Source organism: Phyllosticta citribraziliensis (assembly GCF_038025025.1).
Source record: "Phyllosticta citribraziliensis strain CPC 17464 chromosome Unknown J3D65scaffold_6, whole genome shotgun sequence".
Lineage (NCBI taxonomy): Eukaryota > Fungi > Ascomycota > Dothideomycetes > Botryosphaeriales > Phyllostictaceae > Phyllosticta > Phyllosticta citribraziliensis.
The window spans coordinates 2,148,524-2,174,218 of record NW_027117343.1 but is presented as its reverse complement, the minus strand read 5'-3'; the positions used below and the strand labels follow the sequence as shown (position 1 = coordinate 2,174,218).

Below are 25,695 nucleotides of genomic sequence, written 5' to 3'. Positions count from 1 at the left end.
AACCCGCCAAAGAAATTCGAAATGTGCAAGAAGACGGAATACCAATACGCGTGCAGGCACATCGAGGCCCACGTTGAAATCTGCAGGCACAAATGCTACATCAAACAGCATCGAAAACAAAAGAAAGGACGGAAAAACGTCATGCAAATCGATCTCTACTCCGAGACTCCACAAATCGCCAACGCCAATTCCTGGCTCTACTTTGGCCGGCCAGTGACATGGATTCGAGCAAGCCTGGCTAGTAAGAAGCAAGAGTTGGTTGTGGACCGTTTGGTGATACGATACGACGAATGTTACGACTGCTTAGGAGAATTCATTGAGATTCAGCCGCGGGAAAGACCAAGATTTCTCAAGGTCGTGAGTCCACGGTCGTAAATGGTCGACACTCACCGGGAATTTCGGCTTGGCTTCGCATGTCTGTATTTCGGGATTGAGCGTTTTGTTCTCGCAGCGACCATTTCGGCATTTTGAATGAATTTGCAAAGCAACCTCGAGATTCCATAGTGGCGCTAGCCACGGTCCGTAATTGGATCTATCCTGTCCTGTCCGGCGCCCCATGCTGGAATTTAAGCACAAGAAAGAATTGTCGTTTACAGCTCGTCGTCGACCTCCATCTCCCCGTTGACCGCGCCGTTCGCGCCGCCGTTCTTGGGAAGACAGGCTTCCTTGTCAATCATCTGTCTCGACACGGCGACGATGTTGTCCTCGATCAGCTGCTGGCCGACGTCCTCAATGTCTGCAAATGATGGTCAGCGACAGTTTTCAAACCAAAGGGCAATACGCACGCTTCTTGGGATCCACCTTGCCCACGTATCTTGTCTTCAACTGGTCCTTGGACAGCTCCGTCTCCTCCTTGACCCTCTTCTCGTAACCCTCTGCCAAACCAACCAGCTTCTGCAGCTTGTCGACGTTCCTGTCACCTTCTTGCTTGAAGTCGGCCATCTGGAGAGCCTCCGTCCAGACGTGCTTGTGGAGGTTCATCAGCATGTTCTCCTCCAGGCCAGTCTTCCTGTAGTTTATGCCTATGCTGTAGTAGTGCCTGTTCAGGCCGTGGATGAGCGCTTGGATCGAAGGTTTGTTGAGGTGGCCGAGGTTGGACGTGGTTTGACGCGGCTCGTGGCCCATCATGAGGGTCTGAGCGCTGATGAGACGGAAGGCATCGATGACGACCTTGCCCTTGACGGATTGGATAGGATCTACGACGACTGCGACGGCGCGAGGAGTGAGTTGCTCGAAAGACTGCTGAGTGTTGATATCGACGCTGGAAAGCCAGCAGCCAAAACCAGGATGCGAGTGGTACCATCCGACGACGGTCTCTGGCCTGCGGAGGGCTGTTAGCTCCGCAACATCTTCGCTCCAAGCACCTGCTTACCGTCCCGTCTGTCTCAGCATGTCCATCATCTTGGTTTGGAAAACAGGATCCACGGCCTCAACACTGACACCAGTACCGCTCTGAGGCATGGCGAACACGTCTACGACTCTGACGGTGTAGTCGTCGACAAACTCTCCCAGCATCAGACCCATGACTTCCATGGGCACACCGGCGCGACCGTGCCTAAGCATCTTGAGGAGGGCGAGGGAGGATATGTAGACGGTCTCGGAGTTGTCGATGAGGTTGGTATCCTGCCGTCATCGTCAGCGCGGTCCAAGATGGCCAATGTTTGTGGTGAGGCAACGCGCGCACAAAGTACCAATCCGCGTACCATCCGTGTGGGTATGGGAATGCCTCCATCATTCTAGAGACTCTGGGCGATTACGGGGAAAGCATACCTGAGCTGGGCCGGCATCTCGCATGCCCTGCGCGGCGGCGAGCATCCGGTTTAGTCGGTCCATGTTGTATGATGCTATTTGTGGGGCGAGAATACGAGAGAGGAAGGTCGAGCAGACGAGGATTCGAGAAGCGGAGGAGATGAGAGAATCTTGCGGTGATGGCCGGGGAGTTTGTGGTGTCGCGATGTGGAAGAGTGGATGCAGTTCAGTGAAGGCGTCAGTAGCTTCGGCAGCTTGGGTCTGAGGTACGGAGGTCGGCGAACCAGCGGCGCCGACGCGCTAGCTGGCTGACCGCCCGCGCTAGGGCCTTCTGATGTAGGCGCATGTTCGCGCGTCCAACGCCCCAGGCTGCTTTGCCTTCATCTCTTTGCAAGGGCGCACTTTGGAGCTCCCTCAAACCTCCCTCAAACCTTGTCCTGTTTGCTCTCACCTACAAATCCGCACAGTCGCAAACATGGTGGGCGCCGGTCCTCCCTTGGACGAGTTCAACACCAATGGAAGCTCCCAGCCCAAGAAGGTCGCTTACTTCTACGATTCTGATGTTGGCAACTATGCATACGTCGCGGGTCATCCGATGAAGCCGCACCGTATACGCGTCACTCACAGTCTGATCATGAACTATGGCTTGTATAAAAAGCTCGAGATATACGTCAGTGTCCTTGCCCATGGACCACGCTTGAGAGCTCACTGACACTGGGGACAGCGCGCCAAACCTGCCTCCAAGTTCGAAATGACCCAATTCCACACGGATGAATACGTGGACTTCCTACAAAAGGTTACGCCCGACAACATGGACAATTTCTCGAAAGAGCAGAGCCGTTTCAACGTGGGGGATGACTGCCCAGTCTTTGACGGTCTTTTTGAATACTGTGGAATCAGCGCAGGTGGCAGTATGGAGGGTGCTGCTAGGTTGAACCGCGGCAAGTGTGATGTGGCTGTCAACTGGGCGGGCGGCCTCCACCACGCGAAAAAGAGCGAAGCCAGTGGCTTCTGCTACGTGAACGGTACGTTTGCCTCGGCTATTTGCAGAGCATGCAAGCTGACTCTGCGGCAGACATTGTCCTTGGAATCATTGAGCTCCTCCGTTTCAAGCAGCGCGTTCTGTACATCGACATTGATGTGCACCACGGCGACGGTGTCGAAGAAGCATTCTACACGACCGATCGCGTGATGACGGTATCTTTTCACAAGTATGGTGAATACTTTCCGGGAACTGGCGAGCTCCGCGATATTGGTGTTGGAAACGGCAAATACTACGCCGTCAACTTTCCGCTCCGGGACGGCATTACGGACGAGACCTACAAGAGCATCTTTGAGCCAGTGATCAAGGCCGTCATGGATTGGTACAGACCCGAGGCAGTCGTCTTACAATGTGGTGGAGATAGCCTGTCGGGTGACAGGTTGGGCGCATTCAACCTCAGCATGAAGGGCCATGCAAACTGCGTACGCTTTGTCAAGGGCTTCAACCTGCCGGTGTTGGTTCTCGGAGGCGGCGGATATACCATGCGCAACGTTGCCCGGACGTGGGCATTTGAGACTGGCCAATTGGTTGGTTCAGAGTTGGGTCCAGACCTCCCCTTTAACGACTATTATGAAGTAGGTACCCAGCACAGCCTGTCTCGAGCCATTGCTAACCGAAGCAGTACTTTGGTCCCGACTACCAACTAGATGTCCGACCCTCAAATATGGACAACGCCAACTCCCCCGAGTACCTGGATAAGATCCGCTCGCAGGTTATTGAAAACATCAAGCGCACCGCTTTTGCGCCCTCTGTACAAATGACCGACGTCCCCCGTTCACCGCTCATGCCCGGTATGGATGACGAGGCTGAGGACGAGATGAATGACCTCGATGAAGACGAAAACCCGGACGTCCGATACACCCAGCACCGATGGGACAAGCGGGTAGAGAAGGAGGGTGAGCTTAGTGACAGCGAAGACGAAGGAGAGAACGAGCGGCAGGGCGTCCGGAAGCAGCCCAGCAAAAAGCGCCGCATGAACATTATGGACTACCCGAATGCTCACGCAGAGGACGGAGACGCCACTCCGCTGGACAGACCAGGAAGTGCCAACGGCGCCGAAGACACAAACGACGCACCAGACACGGGCAAGTCGTCAAAGAGGGACAGCCCATCTGCAGGTGCCGAAGATGCCGCATCGCGAAGCCAAGAAGGCTCAGCAGCTGCATCTCCCGCACCGGACGCTGCAACTGGCACAGGCGCGGCCGACCAAGATGGTGATGTGGAGATGTCTAACGCACCCGAGGACGAAGCTCCCGGTACTACCGCAGAGAACTCTGTTTCGCCTGGCCCAGCGGCTCCTGCAACTGAGGAACCGTCCTCGGCTTTGACTCCTCCGGCCTCCCCGCCTGCAGCTCCTATCCAAACCGAATCAACAGCTGCTGAAAGTGCGAATGTCACCGCTGCAGAATCACCAGCGGCTCCCGAGGCGCCGGAGGATCGCTCGTCCCCGCCATCGAATGAGGCGTCAAAGTCGGAAGCTACCGGAGCCCAGGCTTCTGATTCTCCAGGCGGTCGGGGATCGACAGCGCCGGGCGCTGCAGATGAAGATGTAGAAATGGGAGAGGCCGAGCCTGAGACAGCACGGGACTCGGATCGTGAAGCAGCACCCGAAAAGACCACCAAGGAAGCGAGTGAGCAGGTTGCGGAGAAGCATGATGACGTGGCTGATGAAGAGCAAGACGCGGCCAAGCCAACGCAAACTGCGTCGGCAGCTGCTGATGAAAAACAAGAAGACAAGAAGGAAGCCTCACCGTCCAGAGGAGAGGAGCAAGAAAAAGAAGAAAAGAAGGAGCAGGAGAAGTCACCCCAACTCCCCAGCAAAGCTGGCGAGGGTAGCGCATAGCCGTGTAAATGTGCGGATGGTGGGTTGATGAAATTTTCCTTCGGTCGTTCGGTATGCTTCACTTTTTCGGTCAAGTCAGGTCACGATACCAATGGCGTTAGCTAGGCTCGTCGGTGGACGTGGCAAGGTCTACGTTACAAAAGGAATCGATTTTTTACTGTTGGGTAGATGATGACAACGGAGAGCATTTGTGAGATTGAGCTTTGCTAGACAGAAATGGAATAGCTGTCTACGATTGCGGCTGGTGTCGCGGCGGCAGGAGCTTGTTGAAGCTTGCCAATGCCTGATGCCTGTCCCGTCCTGACCTCCATCCACCTACATGTGCATAGCTTGCTTGTCTTTCACTCTTCGAGCTGCTCCAACAAACATGGTGAATAAACGGTGAGGTGGACCAGTCAGCTTCAATGGCAGCTAGACGACAGGTCCATATCCATATCGGAACCCAACCTTGACGATATCAGCACATTTCTGACAACATCGCAGATGCTTCACTTGATTGCGGGTGATTGAATGCAACTTTCCCCCGTTTACTCTGGGCGGCCATCAAGCAAAGTGGCATCTAGAAGCCAACGAAACGTCACTGGTTCGGCCGTCCGACCGACGGCGACAGGTGAGGCTCAACGGGAAGAAAGGAAGAAGGCCCTTTACCGCAGGCCCGGCCACGGCCCGCCGCGCCCATGACCGAATAACAAATGACGATTGACCGACCGTCCTTGGCATTTGATTCATTCACCCTTGTTGAGCCATGGGGACGGGAAAAGCAAAAGCTGAAAGATGTTGTGCAGCCCGACCTGCCGGACGACGTGGTTGCGGGCAAAAGGCAAAGAGGGTCTCTTTGCCTTTTCGCTGTTCTTGCTTTTCTCGGTCTTGCGCCAGAGCTGGAGGCTGCCGAGTCCCCTCCACGCCCGCCATGGCGTTCTCGTGTGCTCTGTCTTCTCTCCGATTGACTGGCACCACAGAGAAAAGCGCCACGAGAAGTAGTTCGGTATCCGTTGGACGCAACCAAGAAAAAGCATTCTCGTCTTTGGTTGGTTGTCGGCATGTCTATGGCCTGGTTCCAGTAGTTCCAGACTTGCTTGCCCGGTTGCCCGCCCTTCCCCACCGTGCCACCAAATCGTGGCTCGTGGCCCTCGCTCGGTCCCTCACTTTTTTTTTCTTCGCGTCTTTCTATGCGCGTCGTTTGGTTGGTTGGCATCTTGTGGGCTTGCGCGCTTCTGCCGTCGTCGTACCGCGTTTGCTTTGCTTGCACTTTCGTCTGACGTTCGTCTTCTTTGTCGGTCTCCGTTCTTTTCGTTTCTTCCCTTCTCTTCTCTCTTACTCTCTGTCTCTGTTTCTCTCTCTCGTCTCGTCTTCTGGAGCCCTTGGCCAGTTGCTCCACCAGCGCTTGCATATCCACAGCCTACCTATCTACCTGTCGCCACGCAATGCATTCCTCGCTGTACCTTGGCCATCCAGTTGTCCCTCAAGACATATGAGCACCCAAACGTGATTGATAGACTGTCCCAATTCGACTCCTTTCACCAGCAGAGCAGAAGCCCTCCAGAACCGCCCGCCCGCCGTTCAGCGTCGTCGACCAGAACGGCTGCCCTTTTTACCCCCTGGTTCCGCGTTCCCGGGTTCTTCACGAAAGAGACCGCCATATCGATTTCTACGCCATGGACGTCACCATGCAAGCCGTCAGTCCGGCTCTAAGCGCCTCCTCCTCCTCCCCCTCGTCTATCGATTCCCCGACGTCGACAACGAGCTACGACGGGGCCGCTGCCACATCGGCCCCGTCCACATCCGCGTCCCCCCCTCCTGGCGCGCCATCCTCGCACCTGTTCGAAGTGCGCGAGACGCCCTGGGCCGGCCGCGGCGTCTTCGCGACGCAGGACATTGCGCCGGGGACGCACCTGTGGACGGCGGAGGCGCCCAGCGCCGACGTCATACTGCGCGAGTACCGGCGCGAGCTGTGCGGGTGGTGCTTTGCGTACGACCGCGGGCGCGAGTGGAAGCTGCGGGACAACGGCGTGGGGTATGCGTTTTGCGGCGCCGAGTGCCACGACCTGTGGTGTCGGCACCAGGGCGATGACGGCGTGGCGGCGTGGAGGGAGGTGGAGAAGCTGTGCAAGGGCAGGCCGCGGGAGCAGGAGATGGTGGATGCGGGTACGTTGGCATTGCGCTCGCCGTGGGAGACGGCAACAAGTTGATAACAAGTTGGATGTCCGGACTGACGACGATGCCGCAGATGCCCCTGTCCCCACGGTCGAGGAGATAGACGCCGCGTGGGAGGTTGCCTCGCGCACCGCCGCTCTCATCCTCACGGCGCGCAAGAGCAAGACGGCCAACAAGCCCTCCAAACGCGCCCTCGCCTCGATCCTCAAATCGCCCGCAACGCCCGACACGCTGTCCTTCCTGCTCAGCGGCATCCTCCTCCGCGCACACCGTCCCTCCTCCTACGCCGCCCTCGACGCCCTCGCCTCGAACCCAACACCCTACAAATCGACCATCGACCTGACGCAACACGTGACAGCGTACCTCCAACTCGTGGCCACAGTGCCCGAGGCCCTGGTCGCCGCGACGACGCCGTCGACGTGCCGCACGCTGGCGGCGCGCGACAGCCACAACAGCTTCGGGCTGCGGTCGCTCGACGACCCGGACGGGGCCGAGTTTTTCGGCTTCGGCGTGTGGAGCTCCGCCAGCTACTGGAACCACGCGTGCGCGCCCAACGTCGGCAAGCGGCGGGCAGGGCGCGGGTGGAGCTTCTGGGCCGCCGGCGCCGTCGGCGCGGGCCACGAGCTGCGCATCAGCTACCTGGGCGGCGAGGGCGGCAAGATGGAGATTGCCGAGCGGCGGGACACGCTGAGGCGCAATTGGGGCTTTGAGTGTGCGTGTGAGGCGTGTCGGCCGTAGCGCTGTGCTGGTTTTGGTGTTGGTGTTGGTGGTGATGGCTGAGGAGTTGGACGACGACGACGACGACGACGACGACGACGACGACGACGCGGATGAGGCTTTGATGTGCCACGCGAGACCAACAATAGGTGGCGAGGGGACACAATGACTGCGATGACAACGAAGCCTACGACGACGACGCTGACGAGGAATAGGCATCAGATGGGACGAACCGCGCCGTGTGCGACTGCGACATGCTGTCAGCGCAGAGGGCTGCGCAAAGTACCACACACTTTTACAACAACAAGACAAAACTCCGTGGACTGAGCAGTTGGATATGTAGAACACAAGTAGAGATAGATGGACTTGGATATAAGACAAAAAGAACAAAATCTAGACCTACCATTTGACAACCCCCTTGGCCCTCTCATTCCACCACCAAACCCTTCCTTTGTGTGCAGAGAAAGAGGAGCGGGCGCTGGATGAGTCTCCTACCGGGGAACGCGACACGCCACGCCACGACGCGAACGCGGCGCGCATGTAGATTAGTTCAGGAACGCAGATTGAGATGGGTATCTGCCAAGGAAGGCAAGTGGCTGAAAGGGCAACCTAACCCACGGGCCACGACCACGACACGGGGTACCTACTACATTGCTTGGACAAAGATACAGAGATAGCGTGGGGGTAGGAGCAGAAGATGATGAAGAAGAAGAAGGGGTCGACGACGAGGCATGAAGAGGGCGGAGATTGCGCCGTCGGACTGCGGCGTAGGGCAAGCATGGGAAAGGAAGTTAGGGGGTGGAGCGGGGGCGTTTGCTGCACGCGATAGGGACATGGAGGGATGGATGGGGGTTGTGGCAGCATGTACAATGATGGCGGTGGCGCTTTGTGAAATTTTTTGATCATCAGGCTGATGATGGATGCTTTGGAGGCCTGCAAAAGAAGCGAAGGAGAAAAAGGCGGCGGGCACGTTGAATAATGCTCCGATGAGATGCCGGTTAGGAGGTCAGGGAGAGCTTGTCTGGGGGAAATTCGAGAGGTGGTGCAGTGGAGTGGAGTGGTTGTACTGTGATGGTGGTAGGTGATAGGTGGTAGGTGGTGGAGGTGGCATTTTTGCCGTGATTTGCTCCAAGGGCTGCCGTGGCGGGCTGGCTGGCTCTGGGCAGGCGGGCGCGGCAGGCGCCTCGACTTGTCTTGCCTGGTTGCCTGATTGGGGATAGGGGCGCTGGTCCGTCTTCCACGGCATGCCTCAGCAGTGCTGCTGCTGCAAGGTCGGCAGGTAGCGTGAGGAACGGGAATGAAGATGTATCGCGTCGTGTGTGTATCTCACATTTTGACGACAAGCTTTTTGCTCGAGCATGGCCGGGCCTGCTGCGCGACGCGAACCCTTGGATACCGCGCATCGAACGGGCGACATGCTAAAAAGCTAAAGAGGTGCACGGCACGTGGAGGAATGACGCAGGCAGGATGCAATGGATCCGTCGGGCGGGCGTGCGGTACGGTACGGTGCGGCAAGGTACGGTCGCAACAGTGATTGACAGCCAGGAGACTTTCACAATCCAGTTGGTGGCTCTCTTTTAGCCTCGTGCTATGCCATGGCATGGCACTATGGCATCAGATGGCAGGCGTCGTCAGCACCCGTTTCAGAGCCGAGCGCGTCGAAACGACATATGGCGGATCGAGGTTTCGTGCGAGCCGCCGCTGGTGCTCGACCATGTTGCAATTGATGAGCAGCCGGCCAGGCCAAAATGAGGGCGGCGCGCCTGGTCGTGGATTCATGGATGGGACTTGGGAGTAGGCCGCCCGCGTGGGGGGCAGTCCGGATATTGGTTCTGGCTCTGGCTCTCTCTGGCTCTCTCTGGCTCTCTCTGGCTCTCTCTGGCTCTGGCGGGCGGGCATTGCAACTGAACCGGTTGCCAGTTGCCACCCTCGGCTCTCTGCTATTTTCGTCTCTCAACGGCTACCTGGCTCTGGATGCATCATGTACATTAGCAGAGAAATACAGTGCGCGGTACAGTGCATGACTGCGACTCTGCCCTCGCACGCAATAGCAATAGCTGCACACGAGAGGCCTGATCATCTCTGCCCTGCCCTGCCCTGCCCTGCCCTGCCCTGCCTGAGTGAGTGGGTGGCTCCTCACCACCCCGACTCCGACTCCGACTCCGAGTCGACCACCGACACGACTTGACACCTTGCCCAACTTCAATCGCTCCGCTCCTCTCCTCCCTTTCTTCATCCCCTCGCCACTCTTCTCCGTCGCTCCATCCAACCATCTCCTTTTCATCGCCCTCCCTCATTGACCTGACCTGACCTCCCACGCCTGGCCTGCGCAGCCTTCCTTACTCGCGTCCGCTCGCTAGCCCGTCCCCCCCGAGCCCTGATCCCTTTCTCGCCCGCCAGCTGCAACCGGCTCTCCCCCAGCACCCACACCATTGCCTGCCCACACCGCCCACTGTTCATCCGCTGTCCCAGACTTCCCTGCGCGCGCCATTACGACGACCTGCAGCGCAAAGCCTCCCGCTGCGTTTCACCCTCCCTCCTCCCTGCCCGACAACACTCGCACCCTCCGCCCGGCCATCCTCGCAAAGCCAGGCCCACCGTACATTATCTCCCCCTACCGCCTCCGACGCCGTCAAGATTCGGTTTCGCAAGAACTCAGTGCGAGGGGAGGGGCTCAACGATCCTCATGCTCAACCCGGAGCCATGAAGTCGCCTCTCTCTGCACGTTTCCAGAACATGAACCCAATGAAGCTGCTGCCCATCAAGGCAAACTTCTCCTACGAGAAGCTGCCCGGCTACGACAACGGCAATGGCGCCAAAAAGTACCGCTGGCGTTCTCCCAGCCCTGGCGGCGACCGCTTCACCCTCCCAAAGCTCAGCTTCTCGCGCGTCATCCTCTTCGCCGTCACCGTCGTCTTCTTCGTCGGTCTGCTCGCCACGAGTGGCTACAGGCGACACCAAAACATGATACATCACCAGCAACCTCCGCCAAGAGAACTCTTTCCGTGGGAACACTTCCCCAGGTGAGTCGCCCCGACGCCATCGCCCTCGACGCAAAATCTAACTCCTTCAGATTAAATGGCTACTACAACGGCCTGCGAACCCTCGTATCGCTCAAAGACCACACCCCTGAGCAGCTCTTCGTCCGCCCCGACTCGGAAGCACCTCTGGACACCTTTCCATCCGCCACGCAAAAGGCCAAGTTCAACCTCCCGCCCGAGCCTTCGCCGTCCGCCCGCCCATTCCCATTCAGCCCTTATCCTCCATACACATCGCCCGAGTACCTCAAGGAATTCTTCCCCGTGCAAGAATGCTATCTCGACGAGGGCTTGAAGACGCCGACGCCCGACATTTACGCATACCCCGGCATCCCGCAAAACATGACCAATCCCTTTTTTGGATCCTACGAGCAGCTCGGCATCGCCCGCGACATGTGCTACGAGCGCTACGGCCGCCTTGGTCCCTACGGCTACGGCTACTCGCCCGAAGAGGGCGGGTTCGGCCTGGCAGACAACTCGGAAAATGTTGGCGCCGAGAGAGTCTGGGAAATGATCAACCCGAAAAAGGTGGACTACAGAAACGTTGATTGGGGTCGCGCGCAGCAGGACTGCTACGAAAAGAACAAGGTCCGATTCGACAACGAAGAAGCGACTTCATCAGAAAGCCACCGCCAAAGCGGCAGCAAGAAGACGAGGTCTCGGACTGCCTACGTGCTCCGTACCTGGACCGGTTATCAATACACAGAATGGCAAATCATGACGCTGCGGGCCATGATTAGCGAACTGTCGCTCAAGTCCGGCGGCGAGTACGACGTCCACCTCCTCGTGCACGTCAAGGACGACAGTATTCCGATCTGGGCGTCCGATGTTATTTACCAGCGCACGCTGGAGGAAAACGTGCCCAAGGAATTTTGGGGCATTGCTACTCTCTGGTCAGAGCAGCAGATGCGTACGTACTACCCCGAGCCTTTTACCGACAACCTCGAAAACGACTCGGGCCTGCCTGTGCACAGCGTCTACCGCGGCGCCCACTTTGCACTGCAATGGTTCTCCCAGCAACACCCTGAATACGACTTTTTCTGGAACTGGGAGATGGATCTGCGCTACACGGGTCACTATTACGAGTTCCACGAACGCCTCGGCCAGTGGGCCAAGCGCCAGCCTCGCAAGGGCGCTTGGGAGCGCAGCTCCAAGTTTTACATCCCCGACGTCCATGGCAGCTGGGACAACTACACCAAGATGGTCGAGGAGGAGATTGCGCTCGGCGACGACGAGCCCGTCTGGGGTCCTCCTGAGTACAAGGCCAGAGAAAAGGTGCCCTCACCTCCCGGCACCAAGCCACCTACATCCTACGAGGAGGACAACTACGAGTGGGGCGTTGGCGAGGAAGCCGATCTCATCACCTTTAATCCATTTTTCGACCCGGAAAAGACAAACTGGGTCTTCCGCCACGACATTACCGGTTACGATCTCTCTCTTCCTCCGCCGCCCCGCCGCGTCGCCATCATCACCGTGTCGCGGTTGTCCAAGCGTTTGCTCAACCTCATGCATGAAGAGACATTCCGCTACCGTCACACCATGTTTCCCGAAATGTGGCCGCCGACGGTGGCCTATCACCACGGTCTCAAGTCCCTCTACGCGCCGCACCCCGTCTTCTTCGACCGCAACTGGGATCTGGACTACATGAACCAGATTTTCAACTACCCTAAGAAGGACGTCGACAGCCCCTTTGGCTGGGGCGAGCACAACTTGCTCGGCAGCTCGTTCTACTACAACTCGGGTTTCTCGGGCGCGCTCTTCAGACGATGGCTGGGCGCATCCGAAAACGGCGAGGGCGGTCGCTATGAGGAGGAGAATGGAAGCGGCCGCATGTGCCTCAGCGGCGTCTTGTTCCACCCGATCAAGTTCGAGAGAGGCGACTAAAACAGCATGCCGCGGGGGAATGGGTAATAGTGTGTGTGCGATGCGCCTCTTTTGTTTTTTTGGTTGTTCTTTACGTGTTATATTCCGCCGCGCAGCACATGTCATAGACCATGCGAATTATCTTTCCGTCTCTGTTCGTTGTGGAGCGCGCTTTTCTTTTCTCATTTTCTTCCTCCTTTTTTCCGACTTCCCTCCCTCCCTCCCTCCACACCCACCCCCTCCTCTTTCTACCTACTTACCTCGTTACTCTGGCCATTGCGCGCGGGTTTTTGGGGCTGACCCTTTTTTCCTTTTTCTTCTCTTTTTCTCCCTTGTTCCACCACACCACAATCATAGGGCCGGAGTTTTGGATGGAGTCGCTTTTTTTGTTACTTATACTTGTTGGCCGCCGTCCGCGCTGTCTCGTCTTGTCGTCGTCGTCACCGTCATCGACAAGCTACTATCACAACCACGAAGTTTACCAAAACTGCGGAAAGCGTACGGACGGACAGACGGATAGGCGGCCAGACGTCGGATCGACGGAATGGGATGGGATGAGATGAGATGCCGTTGATGATTGTCGACGCAGACGGACGCAAGACGGAAAGAGAGAGAGAGATGAAAATGGCCCGAGGGAGCTCAGTGCGGACGACGTGTCGACGCATCTAGCGCCGGGAAGCGGCTTCTCCTCGGCGTCGTCGTCGTCGTCTCCATTGTTGTGATTATTGAGTCGAGGGTGTCGAGTCGAGTCGAGCCGTTCACGTCGTTGGCTACTACTCTCTTGGTTGCACTTGTTTGCGGGGAGGAGCTGCGAGCTGCTCTGAGATGGGAAGTGTGGTGTGCTTCTTGGATGAGTCGATGGATGGATGGATGGATGCAGCGGTTCATTTGGGAGGAGGGAGAGTAGGGGGTTTGGTCAGTCGGTCGAGTCGAGTAGTCGAGTCAAGTCATCAACTTTGCATGTGCGTCTGTCTGTCTGTTGCTGGTGCTACTGTCGTCGGTGTCGGTGCTATCATTGTCGTCAAGGCATCGTCCGCCTCGATTCTTCTTTTTCCCCTCTCTCCGTTTCTCTGTCTGTTCACAACACATTTGGGTGAGGCACGTGAGGTTGAGATCGAGGTCGAGATCAAGGTCAATAGCAATGTTATTGCGACGAGCACCAGCACCAGCACAAGCACCATCATCAGTGTCTCAGCAACAGGCGGCCGTCGTCGTGTGTAATATAGAAGGCCTGCCAAGTAGTAGTAGCAAGTACCGCGTAGCAGAATAGTAGGGGGAGAGGGCAATGCGATCCAATGGCAATCATGATCACCAAGTTCCGCTTTTGCGCGTCCGCGTCTATCTTTCATCTTCGTCTTCTTCTCGGAAGATTCTTGTGCGATGATTCTTCTGTGGTGGTGACATGGCTACACACACGCCGTACTTAATCAAACCGCATCTTGCCCTCTCTCTCTCTCTCTCTCTCTCCCTAGTCCCCACAGACGTATAATTCGTCCGTTCGCATGCCAGCACGACAGGTCATGTCAATCCAACTTTGCGTCCTTTAGTCCTCATACTCCACGACCACAGACATGTGCAATTCATTCACTTCATCTCATTCCATCACTTCAAGTCGACGCATGCGATACCTCCACATACTCTGTACACCAGCAGACCCACCACAGTAGAAAGACCGCACTATCCAGCCACACCCGACATTTCCGCCACAGCAGCAGCGGTCGTCACCGGCCATTGGGGACGCTCGGCCAGGAAATTAAAAGACGCCGCGTTGTGGCTGGCCGGCTGGCCGGCTGGCTGGCTGGATGGCGCTCCGTTACGCTCGCGCTCATTTCGTTAGGATACGGGATGGTCGGTCGGTCGGTCGGTTTAGTTTAGTACGGTAGATGAAACAAATTTCCTGCGCTGCGTTGCGTTGCGTTGCGCCGGTGGCGGTGCCACAGCGAGCGAGCGAGGGGCGGGAAGGGAAGGGAAGGAAGGACAGGGAAGGGTGGTGGGGGGTGGAATATGACCAGGTGGGCGCATCCTGGAGGTACAGTATGAAGGTATACTGAAAGGGGAGGGTAGGAGAGGGACAGGAGTGAGCGAGGTCATGTATCGTGAAGGAGCGCTGTACATGTACCTGGCGGGCATCTATAAGGCGGTGGTAGGTGGTGGTAGGTATGTAGGTAGGTAGGCAAGGGAGTGTGATAAGAGATGCGTGGGTGGCTGAGTCTGTTTGCCTAGTATGGCCGGTTTAGTTTTACTGCACTGCCTGGCAGGGAGGGATGGCAAAGGAAAAGAAAGAAAGGTGGTTGCGGGCATCAGCGAGCGCAGTGTGGTGGCTGATGTGTAATATGCCATTGGATGTTTTCCTTGCCATCAGCCATGCCATGCCATGCTATGCCGCCCACGCAGGAAAGTTATCTATGGTGGATGGATGCCAGTCAGAACAGGGAGCGAGCCGGCGGGCCGGAGGTGCATCCGTGGATCGCGGAGGATGGTAGGGGAGGGGAGGGAGCAGAGAGACGGATTGTTTCTATATTTCGACTGCTTGTTTGTTGGCCTGTCTGCCAAGGTAGCTAGCTATTCTGCACACGCGCAGGTCTGGCCGCTGCTCGTCAATCCACACTGTATTCGCCAACTCTCGCGTGCTAACGATGGTCGTGAACGGCAACAGCGGTGCTAAAGTGATGAAGAAGCCATGATAGATCGCGAAGACAAGGCAACGTCGTGTAAAAGGTGAGAGAGCCTCTATGCAAGACATGGGATGCTGTTTAGTAAAAGTCCGTTTACCCATGCTTTGCTGCCCACGCCCGAAACTCCTAAACGGTCTGGCGTTGGCGTTTTACATTGCAACGCATGCATCGGCCGCTGCTGGCTGCCTGCTGCGGACCCTTGCATGTCGTCTCGATCGGATCGTGAAAAGATGGATGCGCCAGCGTGCCGAGGTCTTCTCTGCTATACCTGTCGCTGCCGTTGCGACGGAGGTCGGCTTGCCGTGATCGCGTTCGTCTCGTCTCGTGACTTTGCCATGGTTGGCTGGCTGGTTGCTTGTTGCGGCTCCCCTGCTGCTGGATACTTGTTCAGCCTTCCGACCTTCTATTCAATTATCCGCCCATCGACGTCATGTCTGCGGCTTTCCGCTCGCTGGTTGCGGCACCGGCGCCGCGTCCGGGGCGCGCTCATCGGATCCCGGTGCCCATGAAGTGATGCCGCGCAGGGACTCGACGTATCCCAGTTTCTGCCCACGCAGCAAGCCCGTCGCGTCTTGCACAAGTCCGTACACCAGGCCGAGAAGCAAGCCCATTTTGGCCGTGCGCGCTGCCGCGGTGATGGGGAGACGATCTGCGGCCGCCGGGTCAGCCTCTCTGTTTGTCTTGATACCGTTGTCAACACTTACTCCACAAACTCCAAGCGCCCGCCGTCCCGAGCCCTGCGACCACCGTGCTGCCAAAGTCGCCCCTGGCCTGCTGCTTGTAATCTTCTCCCCCTAGCCCCCTGAGCCGGTCCACCGCCTGCTCGCACATGAGGAACCCGCACGCCCAGAAGCCCGTCTTGAACCCCGCATACAGCCCTTCCCGGATGCCACCCCACAATGCAATGTAGTTTTTGCGCTTGTGGTAGAGGAACCAGCCTGCGGGGTCGTTGGGCAGGCGGTGCGCGTTCTCGGCGCGGAAGCGCAGCCCGTGGGTTGTCACGCCTTGCGAGAGGCCGAGGAAGAAGCCCGTCATGGCGCTGATGGAGCCAATGGTCATCATGCGCGCCTCATAGGACATGGCGAGGCGGCTGTTGAGCGCCGGGCGGTGCAGAGGGTCCATGTGGCCTGGCTCTCCAGCTACAAAGACGCCGTCGTTGTCTGGGTGTGGAGTGGGGAGCCCGGGGGGCATGATGGCTGGCGGAGAGCCTCGTTGCGTCATGGGAGCATTGTTTTCGGAGGAAGAGGGCGACTTCCAAAAGTTGAACATTGTCAGGGTCTCAATCAAGAGTGCGTTGCCTGACGGGTCTGGAATCCAGTTGCCGTCAAGCTGTCGATGGAGTGATGGTAAAGGCGGTGTGTGGATTGGTGGCAGAATCTTTTGGGCAAGCTACGACTCATCACAGCCGACGAAATCCCCATACTCAACCCCGCCGCGCCTCCAATTGCTCTGCTCTCCACAACCCACTACGCTCTCCGCCCTCTTCACAAGCGCTCCAAAATGGTCGGCCAGCGCGGGCCAGTTCCTGTCCCCGTCAAGGACGGCGACCGCGACGTGACGCAGATTATCCTCGACCTGCTCGCCGAAAAGCCCCAGATCCGCTCCAATGTAGACCTCCCGCAGACATCGCAGCAGGACGTCAAGGCTGCCTTGGACAGGCTTGCCTCTAGGTCCATGGTCACGTACCAGACGGCCGAATCAGAGCAGGTCCTATTGACCAAGGAATCGCAAACAATAGTGGACGAGGGCTCCCACGAGTGGAAGGTGTGGGACGCGGTCAAGAAGCATGGCAAAGTCGGCATCAAGGAGCTTCCGGTACGTTTGAGCAAGTCTCTAGACAAACAAACGCTGAGATGGGACAGAGCGTGGTCCACAACGCCGATGTCAAGATCGGCCAAGGCACCGCCTTCCGCAACAAGTGGATAAAGAAGGACGGCGACTCGCTCGTGCCGCTGGTGGACGAGGTGCAGGACACTACGCGCGCCCAGCTGCAAATGATTGCCGAGACCAGGAGCGTGGCCGAGGCCAAGACGCTGGCCGACTTGAAGAAGAGGAAGCTCGTCACCACCTCCAAGGTCTTTACATACACGGCGGAAAAGGGCTCCAAGTATGCCAGGGAGATTCCAGTCGAGCACACCGACCTCACGGCCGACATGCTGGCCGACGGCTCGTGGCAGACTGCCTCGTTCAAGCCGTACAACTTCAATGCGCTGGGCGCATCGCAGAATGCGGGCGCTTTACATCCTCTGATGAAGGTGCGCGCCGAATTCAGAAACATTTTCTTCAACCAGGGCTTCGTCGAGATGCCCACATCACGGTAGGTCAAGCTAGAGGGGGGAAAGAGCGGAAGGCTAACGACAACAGCTTCGTCGATTCTGGCTTCTGGAACTTTGACGCCCTTTTCGTGCCGCAACAACATCCCGCCCGCGACATGCAAGACACTTTCTTCATCTCGGACCCTGCCGCCGCCGACCTTCCCCGCGAGGACACTGCTGCTGAAAAGGCCATGAATGAGATGGAGGAGGGCTCCCGCCGCCTGTACGCCTCGTCAGACCCCGAGAAGAAGATCAAGCCGCGTGACTACGAACAGTACTGGAAGAACATTCAAAACGTGCACCAAGACGGGGCCTTTGGCTCCATTGGCTACCGCTACCCGTGGTCCAAGGACGAGTGCCTGCGTTTGGTGCTGCGCACGCACACGACGGCCGTGTCGACGTGGGTGCTGCACCGACTGGCCGAGGACCCGCGGCCGGCGCGCTACTTCTCCATCGACCGCGTCTTCCGCAACGAGACGGTCGACGCGACGCATTTGGCCGAGTTCCACCAGATCGAAGGTGTCATCGCCGACTTTGGCCTCACGCTCGGCGGCCTGCAAAAGTTCCTCGAGTCCTTCTTCGCCCAGATTGGCATCACCAACCTGCGCTTCAAGCCCGCCTACAACCCCTACACGGAGCCGTCCATGGAGATTTTCGGCTACCACGTCGGCTTGGGCAAGTGGGTCGAGATTGGTAACTCGGGCATGTTCAGGCCCGAGATGCTTCTGCCCATGGGTCTGCCCGCGGACCTGCGCGTGTACGGCTTCGGTCTCAGTCTGGAGAGGCCGACTATGATCAAGTACGGCGTCAGCAACATTAGAGACCTGCTGGGCCACAAGGTGGACCTGAACTTCATCGAGGGCAACGCGGCGGTGAGACTGGACAAAAACTAGACCAAAGACGTGTAGACGACAATGGGGTTATGACATAAAAAGAATTCAAGAATTTTCAACACATGTGATTCCATTTGACTTTTGTCCATCTACAGTTTGGCCTTGTCGTCGAAAAAGTGCAAGTTTACCGGTGTCACAGCCTTGCCCGTCTCAAAGAAATTCACAATGTTCTCAATGCCCAACCGCTCAAAGCCAATGTGGCTCTCGACCGAGGCGCCGGCCGTGTGGCTCAGCAGCTCGACATTGTCCATGGCGGCGAGCTTGGGGTTAACGCGGGGCTCGTCGTAGTGAACGTCAAGGCCGGCAGCCTCCAAATGACCGCTTTCGAGGGCCTGCACGAGGGCGTCCTCGTCAATGAGCTTGCCTCGCGCAATGTTTATGAGGCGGGCGCCCTTCTTCATGCGGCCAAAGTGCTCAGCGCGGACGACCTTGTCGCCTCCAAAGGGGGTCGCGACGACGAGGGCGTCGGCGTCGGGCAGCATGTCGTCAAGGCGGTCGTAAAACTTGGCGTCAAGCGGGCCCTCGACGTCGGCGGGCAGGCGGCGGATGTCGTGGTACAGAATGCGCATGCCAAAGGCCGTGTGGGCCTTCTGGGCGATGCGGTGGCCGATCTTGCCCAGCCCGATGATGCCCAGCGCGTGGCCGTTGGGGTTGTGCGTGATGGCCGCGATGTTGCGGTTGGCGGCGACGAAGCGGTCAACCTGGCACGAACGCGCGCTCAAGCTCGACCAAGTGAACTTGCGGAACGTCGACAGGATCAGCCAGATGGCAGCGTCGGCGACGGACTCGGTGCAGGCGGCGGCTGCGTTGCAGTAGATGATGCCGCGCTTGGCCAGCGCTTGCGTGTTCACCCAGTCAAAGCCCGCGCCGGCTGAGGCGTAGATTTTGCATGACGACGGGAGCAGGGCGCTGGTATGGATGTTAGCTTGGGTTGGCAAGTCTCTCCGCAGGCATCGATGCTCGGGGAATGTTCTTCGACGTCTGGCGTGATGTCGTAGTACCGTGCGGGAAAACTTTCCCGATTCGGCGTGCTTGTTGTAGTCGAGATCCGTGGAAGTCGAGATGGTAGAAAAATACGACGTACATGAGCTCCTCGTCCCAGTTGCCCATTTCACCTCCCGTGTCTGCGAAGCGTGTTAGCTGGAGGCAGAGGAGTATTCATGGGGCCATCATACTCCAAAATGGTCTGTACATGGCAACAAAGTTACCAAACTTCTTGTCCTTTAGCGCTTGCTTGAACTCATCCCGGCCCATGCTGTAGCTCCGACGGATCTCGAACTTGTCCTGGAGCTTCTTGTACGGCTCATGGTTCCATTTGATGTCGTCGCCGAGGTGGAGAACAATTGGGTTGCCCATGGTGGATTTGGTGAATAACGCAGACGACGAGAAACAAGGCGGAGAGGTTTAAGATGGACAACTCATGATGGCAACAGCTGGAAGGCGCAACCAAGTAAATAAGAGCATCCGGAAACTGGGTTCCAAGGGTCCATGGCGGAGAAAGCGTTCCCCACGGGCTCCTGGTCGTCGACAGGCGGAGGTGCAGCTCTCCCCGGAAGTCATAGCTCCATGTCGTGTCGTGCAGCAACGTGAGAAGGCATCGGGCCGGGGCAGATGCCGACGCCAAGCATATGGTAAGCGAGTCCCCGAATCTTGAACAAAACGGCGTCGTGGTGTTGTTCCCTTTTCCTCTTCAGAAAGTTGAACACCCACGAAATTTGACGCCTCGCTCGCGGCTGTCCAGTGCTTCCACTCTGCCAGGAGCTTCGGCTTCTGATGGAACGGACTGCGCTGCTCGGCTGCGTGAGCGTGGGGTTGTATTAGTTGGGGAGAGCAAAGTCTTCCCGTTTATCAAGAAGCAGCATTTTTTATTTCGGTAATTTGCTGACTCCCGTTAAAACGGTACATCCAACGCCTGCCCTGAATGCCTTGATGCCTGAATCCATGCTCCCCGGCCATCGCACGTCATGCATTATTTTCCCCTCTCCCGCTCTCCCGCTCCGCCCGCCACACGTCCATCCCAACGCCACCAACTGTCAGACGCTGCTTCACCATTGCATTGCCCTGGCTACCATTCCACGCCGTCCCAATCCGCCATTGCTAAGACCTCTCACCCGCCTGTCGCTCTTTATCTCCTGTCCACCTCGCCGCTCCTCACCAACCGTCCAGATGGCTGCATAAACGTCCAGGTCGCAAGCCGACCGCCTTACCAACGCTGCCCTCGTGCTCCTCTACCCAAATCGTCCGTCCGTCCGTCTGTCTCGTCGACACCATGCCCGTCCTGGCGTCTATCAAGACGGAGGCTCCGTCCGCGGGCGCCTACACGCAAAAGACAACGACAACAACAACGGCCGTCTCCAAGACCACAATTCCAACCCACCACCACCAACCGCAACCGCAACCGCAACAGCCCTTCCGCCTCTTCGACCTCCCCGCCGAAGTCCGCCTTCGCATCTACGAGCACGTCCTCCTCGTCCCGCACACAATCGACCTCGACCCGTCCAACACCTACACACTCTCCCCACGACTACGGCTCCTACTCGCCTCGCGCCAGCTCCACGACGAAGCGTACCGCGTCTTCTACGGCGGCAACACGTTCCGGCTCTTCCCCGTCCACGGCCGCTTCTTCCACACGCGCAAGCCGCTGCTCGCGCGCCTGTCCCCGCGATGCCGCGCCGCCATTACCTCCGTCGAGCTGCGCCTGGGCCCCGGCTGGAACGGGCTGCCCTCGGCCTGGGGCGACGTCGCCAGCCCGCTGCTCGGCCTCGCCGACGCCTCCGCCTGGCGCAGCCTGCGCATCTTCGTCGAGTGCGACCCCGCCGGCGACGACGTCTTCGCCGGCTTCCGCCGCAGCGACGACTTCTTTACGCGCTTCTGCGGTGACCTGCTCGCCGACCTCTTTCCCCGCGTCCCTAGCATACGCAGCGTTGTCTTTGATGGCTTTCCTGGCGTCGCCAAGGACAGCCCGTTGATGGTCGAGTTGATCCGCGTTGCGCGCGCCGAGGGCAAGCGCATTGCGTGGGGCCCGGAGAGGGGCTGGGCGAACGAGAACGTCGTCAAGGAGTTGGAGGCGAGCATTGCGTCTTTGCGGTTGTGGGCGGGCCGTTTTGCGTCCATGGGACACTGAGGGTAAGTAATTCTGGTTTCTGGGATGTATGGATGGGCGGCATTGAGCGTTGATCTTCGGGCGTTTGAGCATTTAGCGGTGTCGTTTGCTTGATTGCATTTGAACTCATGTCAATTTTTCGTAAAGCCTATAGGTAATGACAAAGTCTAATGACAAGGTCCCATCACTTGCGCTATGACACTTATGGATCGGGAGTATCAAGCAAAACAGGAACTCTACTCATCATCAATCTTTCCCTGCCTCCAACAACCACTCCCCACTTCTGCTCAATCCACTTCCAAGAGCGCATACCGGCCCCCATTCTTGTCGAGGGCATCCTCGACGCGCTCCATGGCAGCAACGACCTTCTCCTCCTCGAGCCGCTGCCCGACGACCTGCACGGCGACCGGCAGGCCCTCCATCTTGATCGAGTCGTAGTGCGCGTAGGCGCCGCGGGCGACGCCGTTGAGCTTGCGCGCGCTAAACGACGCCGGCAGCGCGTCGAGGACGCGGTCGACGTGCGTGACGGGGAGGATGCCGGAGGTGTAGTCGAGCTGTGTGCAGCAGTCAGTCAGTCAGCCGGCCAGTCGAGTTGTGGTTTGATAATGCGCTGCGCTGATGTGGTGAGATGACAGGAAAAGGAGACGGCCAAACTCACCAGGTTGAAGAGGAACGTATAGCCGCAGCTGCTGACGGCCTGCTTCATCCCATCGTGGGGAACAGCGGGCGTGGCATTCGGCACCGTGATCAAAAAGTCCATCTGCGCTTCGTCGCGCCACCACGCATGCCAGCGCGCCTTGTACGCCTCGCGCTGCGCAACCAGCTGCCACTGCTCATACGCGCTCTTTGCGTGCCAGCCGCGCAGCAGGTCCGCCCACAGCGCATCGCGCTGCACGTACTTGACCCACAGGTAGTGCAGGTACTTGAGCGGCCGCGGCAGCCGCACGTAGAAGCTCAGCTGCGCTGCGCCCGCGTCGTTCCACTCGCCGGTCCGGAACCACGAGAGGAAGGTTTGGCAGCCGTCCGAGTTGAGGAGATGCGACGCGATCTTGAGCGCCTCGAAGCACGACGGCGGCGTCACGTCGTAGACGTCGTGGCCTTCGGCGCTCAGCGCGGCGGCCACTTGCTGCAGGGCTCGCGCGCATGCCGGCGAGGGGTCGACGACGCCGTCGGTCCGCAAGACGCCTACGCGGAACTTCTTCTTCTCTCGGTACTCTTCTTCGATGTGGTCGCGCCATTCGATGGGGTGCACGGAGTGGTCGTACTTCCACGGCTGCATCTGGATCAAGCTCCGCGTGAAGTACGAGAGGTCATTGAGGGTGCGCGCCATGGGGCTGAAGACGCTCGCAATCCCCTCCTGACCCGGCATACTTGTGTCCATGCCGGCTTTGGGCCAGCGTCCGGTCGAGCAGCGCAGAGAGTAGCAGCCGGAAAAGTGCGCTGGCACGCGTACCGAGCCCGCGACATCAGATCCAATACCAATGCGGCTGCCGCCAAAAGCGAGGAGAGCCGCTTCACCACCCGTCGATCCACCAGGAGAGTACTTTGAGTTGTGCGGGTTGGTCGTGCGACCCCAAACGTCGTTGGTAGACTCGAAGGACAGGAGCGTAACGGGCAGGTTCGTCTTGACAAAGGGAATGGCGCCAGCGTCCTTGAGGAGCTTGACCATGGGTCCGTCCTTGACGTACGGCTTGCCGGTCTTGCTCGAGTATCCAACGCTGACGTCGAAGCCGCGCACCGCGATCGAGTCTTTGAGCGACACGGGGATTCCGGCCAAGGGCCCGTTGAGGTTGACCTCGCCATTGACGACCCACTCTTCGGCCTCCGGGAAGAGGATCTCGGTCAGACAGTTGGTCTTTTCGTGCGCCTTGATGGCGACTTTGCCGTATGTGCGCAGCACATCGAGAGGGCTGGCGACTTGCTTGTGGACGTCTTGTACTAGCTCTTGGATGGGTTTGCTGAGGATTGTTCGTTCAGACGGCGACAACGGGTAGAGGTAGTCGCGCGGCAGAGTTGCAATCTTGGAGGCGCGATGGGACTGCTTCCGCTGGCTGTTTACCAGTCAGTTGTGAATTCAGGGCACGCGAGTCGTGAGGCGTGGGGAACGATGCGGGGTCGTGGAGAGGGTCCAGCACGTACCAGTCGCGCCTGTGCTGAAAGTAGTCGAGCGGGTAGACCATGGTGCTCGAGGCGCTTCAGTTGGAGTCTGGCGAAGTAACGCGGAGAAGGAACTGGATCATCTCAAGCAATTGAGAAGCTCGAGAATGAAGAAGGGGCTGCTCGGGAGAGGCTCAGCGAGCCGTTGAGCTATCGTGTGGAGTGGGAGCTTATCACGCCCGCCCTTCCGCGTCGACTTGCCCTTTTGGTTAGCTACAGATGTCAATCCATTTTGACAGACGACTTATGTTCTCTCTTGCAGCAGCTCGTCTTTCGCAGTTGCGAATTCTAAACTGATTCTTTCAACAGCCTTGTGTTACTTGTTCAACTCCGGCAGAATTTGCGCCTTTAGTAAGAATGCCCCTGTGCGCATAACAACAAGCGTCATGGAGCACTCATTCAGATGATGCGCCGTTCCGCGCGCGATGGATCTGAGTCGAGACCTCTGCGTGGCTCTCTCTCCACTGCAGCAAAGCTCCTCCACCAGCCATGAACTGCAACCCACAGGTCGGCAAGCCTCAGATCTCCCGCGGAGCTGCGCTGAGACATCCGGATGGCCGCCTCGTTGACTAGGACATGGAGACAGATGTAACACCACGAACGAGAAACATACCGAGGTGGCTGTGCAGCGCGAGCTGCGAGCGATGGTGGTGTCTCGACTGGTTGTCGTTGTCGCTGGCTGTTTGTGGTGGCCCCGGCGCCAGCTGCTGTCCCCAGGCGTTAAGCGCCGCGCTGGTGGGCCGCAAACCCTTGACCAAGATCTAGACGTTGCTTCATCTGGGGCTGCCAGATCTAGTCTGTCGTTGATTTTTCATTGGTTCATGGGGCGTCTGTTGAAGATGGCCGTGAAACCCTCCCATGGCCGTTCAACACCATAGCAGCAAGAATAGAAACAGTCCGTGCCGTCTGAATCTGTCTCTCAACTACGGTGTGTGGATGGGTATAAGAGACGAGATTCTCGGCTTGAGGACAAGATCCAGCAAACCATCAACTTCTCATCTCAGCAAACAGCCAGCTTTCTTTCCTGTTTCCTTGCTCTTTTCGTCATCTCCTTCTTCTCTTTCTGCAAACACTCCTTGAAGCTCCTTCAGCTTAAAGCACTCCTTAATCTGCCGGCAGAGTCCGACTCTTAATTGCTTTGACAGCATTCTCTTTCCACGGTTCATCTTTTACTTCCATCATGCCTGTTCCCGCCTACGGAGCTGCTCCTTTGAGCAAGACCTTTGCTCTGGTCAGAATTTTGGAGCTTGTCAGCATGATTATAGTTGTCGGTATTGCTGCCAACTTTGTCAACGACATTGTCTCGAGCGGTATTGAGCCACCAAAAGAAGTGGTCGGCACCCTTGTGGTGGTATGTTAGCCGTTTGCCGAGAGACATCAAAAACTGACAATGACAGACGTGCTTGGCGACTCTGTATTGCGCCGTCAGCATAGCCTTTTTCTGGTCCGAGGCCTATCTGGGCCTTTTCGTCATGGCAGGCATCGACTTTCTCCTTCTGATCGCCTTTATCGTTGTTGCCGTCTGCCTCGGCAAACCAGTTTCATTTCTCAACTGCTATCGGCTCTCGAACGCTTCCAACTCGCAGACAGCTGCGTCGGCCTACGCCTATGTGACGTCGATTGCGTCCAAGCTGAACGTCAGCGGTTCGCGGTTGAGCTTGGCATCGTTTGCGGGAGCCACAAAGGCAAACTGCTTCGAGACCAAGACCATCTGGGGCCTGAGCATCGCGCTGTGGTATGTTCATTGGTTGAGGTTGGGAACCATGACTGACTCTTTGCAGCATCCTCTTCAGCACGTCGTGCATTCTCCTCCCCACGCTTTTCATGAAGAACAAAAAGGCAAATGCCGGCCCTCCCAAGGACGAGCCCTAGACGGATAGATATCTGCGGGGAATTGGGAATTGCAGATGCCGAGAATGCGAAACTCGGACTCGACCCGTGTCAAGCATGATAGGAAACTTGCGGAAGTTGAAAAAGACTCAAAGAACGACGGTAGGAAAAAAAAAAAAAAAAAAAAAAAAGGTTCACGCGGAGGATGGAGGCGTCGTCAGATTGGACGCTGAGCATGGCGCGGCGTTGGATTTGGTTTCATTGGTTGTCGCGTTGCATTTTGTCTCGCTTTCGGTTCGGCTTATGGGTTGGCAGG

The 25,695-nt window shown here is 57.8% G+C and overlaps 11 protein-coding genes across 11 annotated transcripts; 6 read left to right on the top strand and 5 right to left on the bottom strand.

The window, feature by feature from the left end:
- Window positions 1-713: 713 nt before the first annotated feature.
- On the bottom strand, window positions 714-2,017 carry J3D65DRAFT_625718 (26S proteasome regulatory subunit rpn11). Its single transcript, XM_066800367.1, has 3 exons — window positions 1,771-2,017; window positions 1,373-1,623; window positions 714-1,321 (listed from the first exon to the last, which is right to left on the bottom strand). The coding sequence occupies exons 1-3, from the start codon at window positions 1,831-1,833 to the stop codon at window positions 763-765; spliced, it is 873 nt and encodes a 290-aa protein (XP_066655628.1). The 5' UTR covers window positions 1,834-2,017; the 3' UTR covers window positions 714-762.
- Window positions 2,018-2,116: 99 nt separating this feature from the next.
- Window positions 2,117-4,948, top strand: J3D65DRAFT_625717 (uncharacterized protein). The gene is made up of 4 exons (XM_066800366.1): window positions 2,117-2,419; window positions 2,474-2,774; window positions 2,825-3,366; window positions 3,414-4,948. Exons 1-4 carry the CDS (start codon window positions 2,225-2,227, stop codon window positions 4,632-4,634), a joined length of 2,259 nt encoding a protein of 752 aa, XP_066655627.1. The 5' UTR covers window positions 2,117-2,224; the 3' UTR covers window positions 4,635-4,948.
- On the bottom strand, window positions 4,749-6,290 carry J3D65DRAFT_383470 (uncharacterized protein). Its single transcript, XM_066795789.1, has 2 exons — window positions 5,283-6,290; window positions 4,749-5,081 (listed from the first exon to the last, which is right to left on the bottom strand). Exons 1-2 carry the CDS (start codon window positions 6,022-6,024, stop codon window positions 4,864-4,866), a joined length of 960 nt encoding a protein of 319 aa, XP_066655626.1. The 5' UTR covers window positions 6,025-6,290; the 3' UTR covers window positions 4,749-4,863.
- An 11-nt stretch (window positions 6,291-6,301) lies between these two features.
- On the top strand, window positions 6,302-7,526 carry J3D65DRAFT_553159 (uncharacterized protein; the record flags this gene model as incomplete). The annotated part of the gene is made up of 2 exons (XM_066797115.1): window positions 6,302-6,779; window positions 6,862-7,526. 2 exons carry the CDS (start codon window positions 6,302-6,304, stop codon window positions 7,524-7,526), a joined length of 1,143 nt encoding a protein of 380 aa, XP_066655625.1.
- Window positions 7,527-9,999: 2,473 nt separating this feature from the next.
- J3D65DRAFT_383481 (uncharacterized protein) lies at window positions 10,000-12,829 on the top strand. Its single transcript, XM_066795790.1, has 2 exons — window positions 10,000-10,528; window positions 10,579-12,829. The coding sequence occupies exons 1-2, from the start codon at window positions 10,209-10,211 to the stop codon at window positions 12,425-12,427; spliced, it is 2,169 nt and encodes a 722-aa protein (XP_066655624.1). The 5' UTR covers window positions 10,000-10,208; the 3' UTR covers window positions 12,428-12,829.
- A 2,680-nt stretch (window positions 12,830-15,509) lies between these two features.
- On the bottom strand, window positions 15,510-16,203 carry J3D65DRAFT_552852 (uncharacterized protein; the record flags this gene model as incomplete). Its single annotated transcript, XM_066797097.1, has 2 exons — window positions 15,510-15,730; window positions 15,786-16,203. The coding sequence occupies 2 exons, from the start codon at window positions 16,201-16,203 to the stop codon at window positions 15,510-15,512; spliced, it is 639 nt and encodes a 212-aa protein (XP_066655623.1).
- Window positions 16,204-16,479: 276 nt separating this feature from the next.
- On the top strand, window positions 16,480-18,350 carry J3D65DRAFT_625698 (tRNA synthetases class II core domain (F)-domain-containing protein). The gene is made up of 3 exons (XM_066800365.1): window positions 16,480-16,896; window positions 16,944-17,398; window positions 17,446-18,350. The coding sequence occupies exons 1-3, from the start codon at window positions 16,582-16,584 to the stop codon at window positions 18,287-18,289; spliced, it is 1,614 nt and encodes a 537-aa protein (XP_066655622.1). The 5' UTR covers window positions 16,480-16,581; the 3' UTR covers window positions 18,290-18,350.
- Window positions 18,348-20,106, bottom strand: J3D65DRAFT_625694 (D-isomer specific 2-hydroxyacid dehydrogenase). Its single transcript, XM_066800364.1, has 3 exons — window positions 19,465-20,106; window positions 19,374-19,413; window positions 18,348-19,198 (listed from the first exon to the last, which is right to left on the bottom strand). Exons 1-3 carry the CDS (start codon window positions 19,643-19,645, stop codon window positions 18,379-18,381), a joined length of 1,041 nt encoding a protein of 346 aa, XP_066655621.1. The 5' UTR covers window positions 19,646-20,106; the 3' UTR covers window positions 18,348-18,378.
- Window positions 20,107-20,281: 175 nt separating this feature from the next.
- J3D65DRAFT_625691 (uncharacterized protein) lies at window positions 20,282-21,575 on the top strand. Its single transcript, XM_066800363.1, has one exon. The coding sequence runs from the start codon at window positions 20,559-20,561 to the stop codon at window positions 21,411-21,413; it is 855 nt and encodes a 284-aa protein (XP_066655620.1). The 5' UTR covers window positions 20,282-20,558; the 3' UTR covers window positions 21,414-21,575.
- On the bottom strand, window positions 21,518-23,856 carry J3D65DRAFT_625688 (amidase signature domain-containing protein). The gene is made up of 3 exons (XM_066800362.1): window positions 23,532-23,856; window positions 22,051-23,443; window positions 21,518-21,946 (listed from the first exon to the last, which is right to left on the bottom strand). The coding sequence occupies exons 1-3, from the start codon at window positions 23,570-23,572 to the stop codon at window positions 21,680-21,682; spliced, it is 1,701 nt and encodes a 566-aa protein (XP_066655619.1). The 5' UTR covers window positions 23,573-23,856; the 3' UTR covers window positions 21,518-21,679.
- A 675-nt stretch (window positions 23,857-24,531) lies between these two features.
- Window positions 24,532-25,584, top strand: J3D65DRAFT_625683 (uncharacterized protein). The gene is made up of 3 exons (XM_066800361.1): window positions 24,532-24,900; window positions 24,947-25,284; window positions 25,331-25,584. The coding sequence occupies exons 1-3, from the start codon at window positions 24,730-24,732 to the stop codon at window positions 25,419-25,421; spliced, it is 600 nt and encodes a 199-aa protein (XP_066655618.1). The 5' UTR covers window positions 24,532-24,729; the 3' UTR covers window positions 25,422-25,584.
- The last annotated feature ends 111 nt before the right edge of the window (window positions 25,585-25,695 follow it).

What these genes read in the sequence shown, in the direction of transcription:
- J3D65DRAFT_625718 (XM_066800367.1), bottom strand. Translation starts at nt 1,833, where the DNA reads ATGGACCGACTAAACCGGATGCTCGCCGCCGCGCAGGGCATGCGAGAT. An exon ending in GAGATGCCGGCCCAGCTCAG is followed by an intron (nt 1,624 to 1,770) that starts GTATGCTTTCCC and finishes CGATGACGGCAG; the next exon opens with GATACCAACCTCATCGACAA. An exon ending in ATGCTGAGACAGACGGGACG is followed by an intron (nt 1,322 to 1,372) that starts GTAAGCAGGTGC and finishes AGCCCTCCGCAG; the next exon opens with GCCAGAGACCGTCGTCGGAT.
- J3D65DRAFT_625717 (XM_066800366.1), top strand. Translation starts at nt 2,225, where the DNA reads ATGGTGGGCGCCGGTCCTCCCTTGGACGAGTTCAACACCAATGGAAGC. An exon ending in ATAAAAAGCTCGAGATATAC is followed by an intron (nt 2,420 to 2,473) that starts GTCAGTGTCCTT and finishes CACTGGGGACAG; the next exon opens with CGCGCCAAACCTGCCTCCAA. An exon ending in TGGCTTCTGCTACGTGAACG is followed by an intron (nt 2,775 to 2,824) that starts GTACGTTTGCCT and finishes ACTCTGCGGCAG; the next exon opens with ACATTGTCCTTGGAATCATT.
- J3D65DRAFT_383470 (XM_066795789.1), bottom strand. Translation starts at nt 6,024, where the DNA reads ATGCAAGCGCTGGTGGAGCAACTGGCCAAGGGCTCCAGAAGACGAGAC. An exon ending in GGGCCGTGGCCGGGCCTGCG is followed by an intron (nt 5,082 to 5,282) that starts GTAAAGGGCCTT and finishes GATATCGTCAAG; the next exon opens with GTTGGGTTCCGATATGGATA.
- J3D65DRAFT_383481 (XM_066795790.1), top strand. Translation starts at nt 10,209, where the DNA reads ATGAAGTCGCCTCTCTCTGCACGTTTCCAGAACATGAACCCAATGAAG. An exon ending in CCGTGGGAACACTTCCCCAG is followed by an intron (nt 10,529 to 10,578) that starts GTGAGTCGCCCC and finishes TAACTCCTTCAG; the next exon opens with ATTAAATGGCTACTACAACG.
- J3D65DRAFT_625698 (XM_066800365.1), top strand. Translation starts at nt 16,582, where the DNA reads ATGGTCGGCCAGCGCGGGCCAGTTCCTGTCCCCGTCAAGGACGGCGAC. An exon ending in TCGGCATCAAGGAGCTTCCG is followed by an intron (nt 16,897 to 16,943) that starts GTACGTTTGAGC and finishes GAGATGGGACAG; the next exon opens with AGCGTGGTCCACAACGCCGA. An exon ending in GTCGAGATGCCCACATCACG is followed by an intron (nt 17,399 to 17,445) that starts GTAGGTCAAGCT and finishes TAACGACAACAG; the next exon opens with CTTCGTCGATTCTGGCTTCT.
- J3D65DRAFT_625694 (XM_066800364.1), bottom strand. Translation starts at nt 19,645, where the DNA reads ATGGGCAACCCAATTGTTCTCCACCTCGGCGACGACATCAAATGGAAC. An exon ending in CATGTACAGACCATTTTGGA is followed by an intron (nt 19,414 to 19,464) that starts GTATGATGGCCC and finishes CACGCTTCGCAG; the next exon opens with ACACGGGAGGTGAAATGGGC. An exon ending in AACTGGGACGAGGAGCTCAT is followed by an intron (nt 19,199 to 19,373) that starts GTACGTCGTATT and finishes CATCCATACCAG; the next exon opens with CGCCCTGCTCCCGTCGTCAT.
- J3D65DRAFT_625691 (XM_066800363.1), top strand. Translation starts at nt 20,559, where the DNA reads ATGCCCGTCCTGGCGTCTATCAAGACGGAGGCTCCGTCCGCGGGCGCC.
- J3D65DRAFT_625688 (XM_066800362.1), bottom strand. Translation starts at nt 23,572, where the DNA reads ATGGTCTACCCGCTCGACTACTTTCAGCACAGGCGCGACTG. An exon ending in TTTCAGCACAGGCGCGACTG is followed by an intron (nt 23,444 to 23,531) that starts GTACGTGCTGGA and finishes ACTGGTAAACAG; the next exon opens with CCAGCGGAAGCAGTCCCATC. An exon ending in ATACGTTCCTCTTCAACCTG is followed by an intron (nt 21,947 to 22,050) that starts GTGAGTTTGGCC and finishes TGCTGCACACAG; the next exon opens with CTCGACTACACCTCCGGCAT.
- J3D65DRAFT_625683 (XM_066800361.1), top strand. Translation starts at nt 24,730, where the DNA reads ATGCCTGTTCCCGCCTACGGAGCTGCTCCTTTGAGCAAGACCTTTGCT. An exon ending in TGGTCGGCACCCTTGTGGTG is followed by an intron (nt 24,901 to 24,946) that starts GTATGTTAGCCG and finishes TGACAATGACAG; the next exon opens with ACGTGCTTGGCGACTCTGTA. An exon ending in GGCCTGAGCATCGCGCTGTG is followed by an intron (nt 25,285 to 25,330) that starts GTATGTTCATTG and finishes GACTCTTTGCAG; the next exon opens with CATCCTCTTCAGCACGTCGT.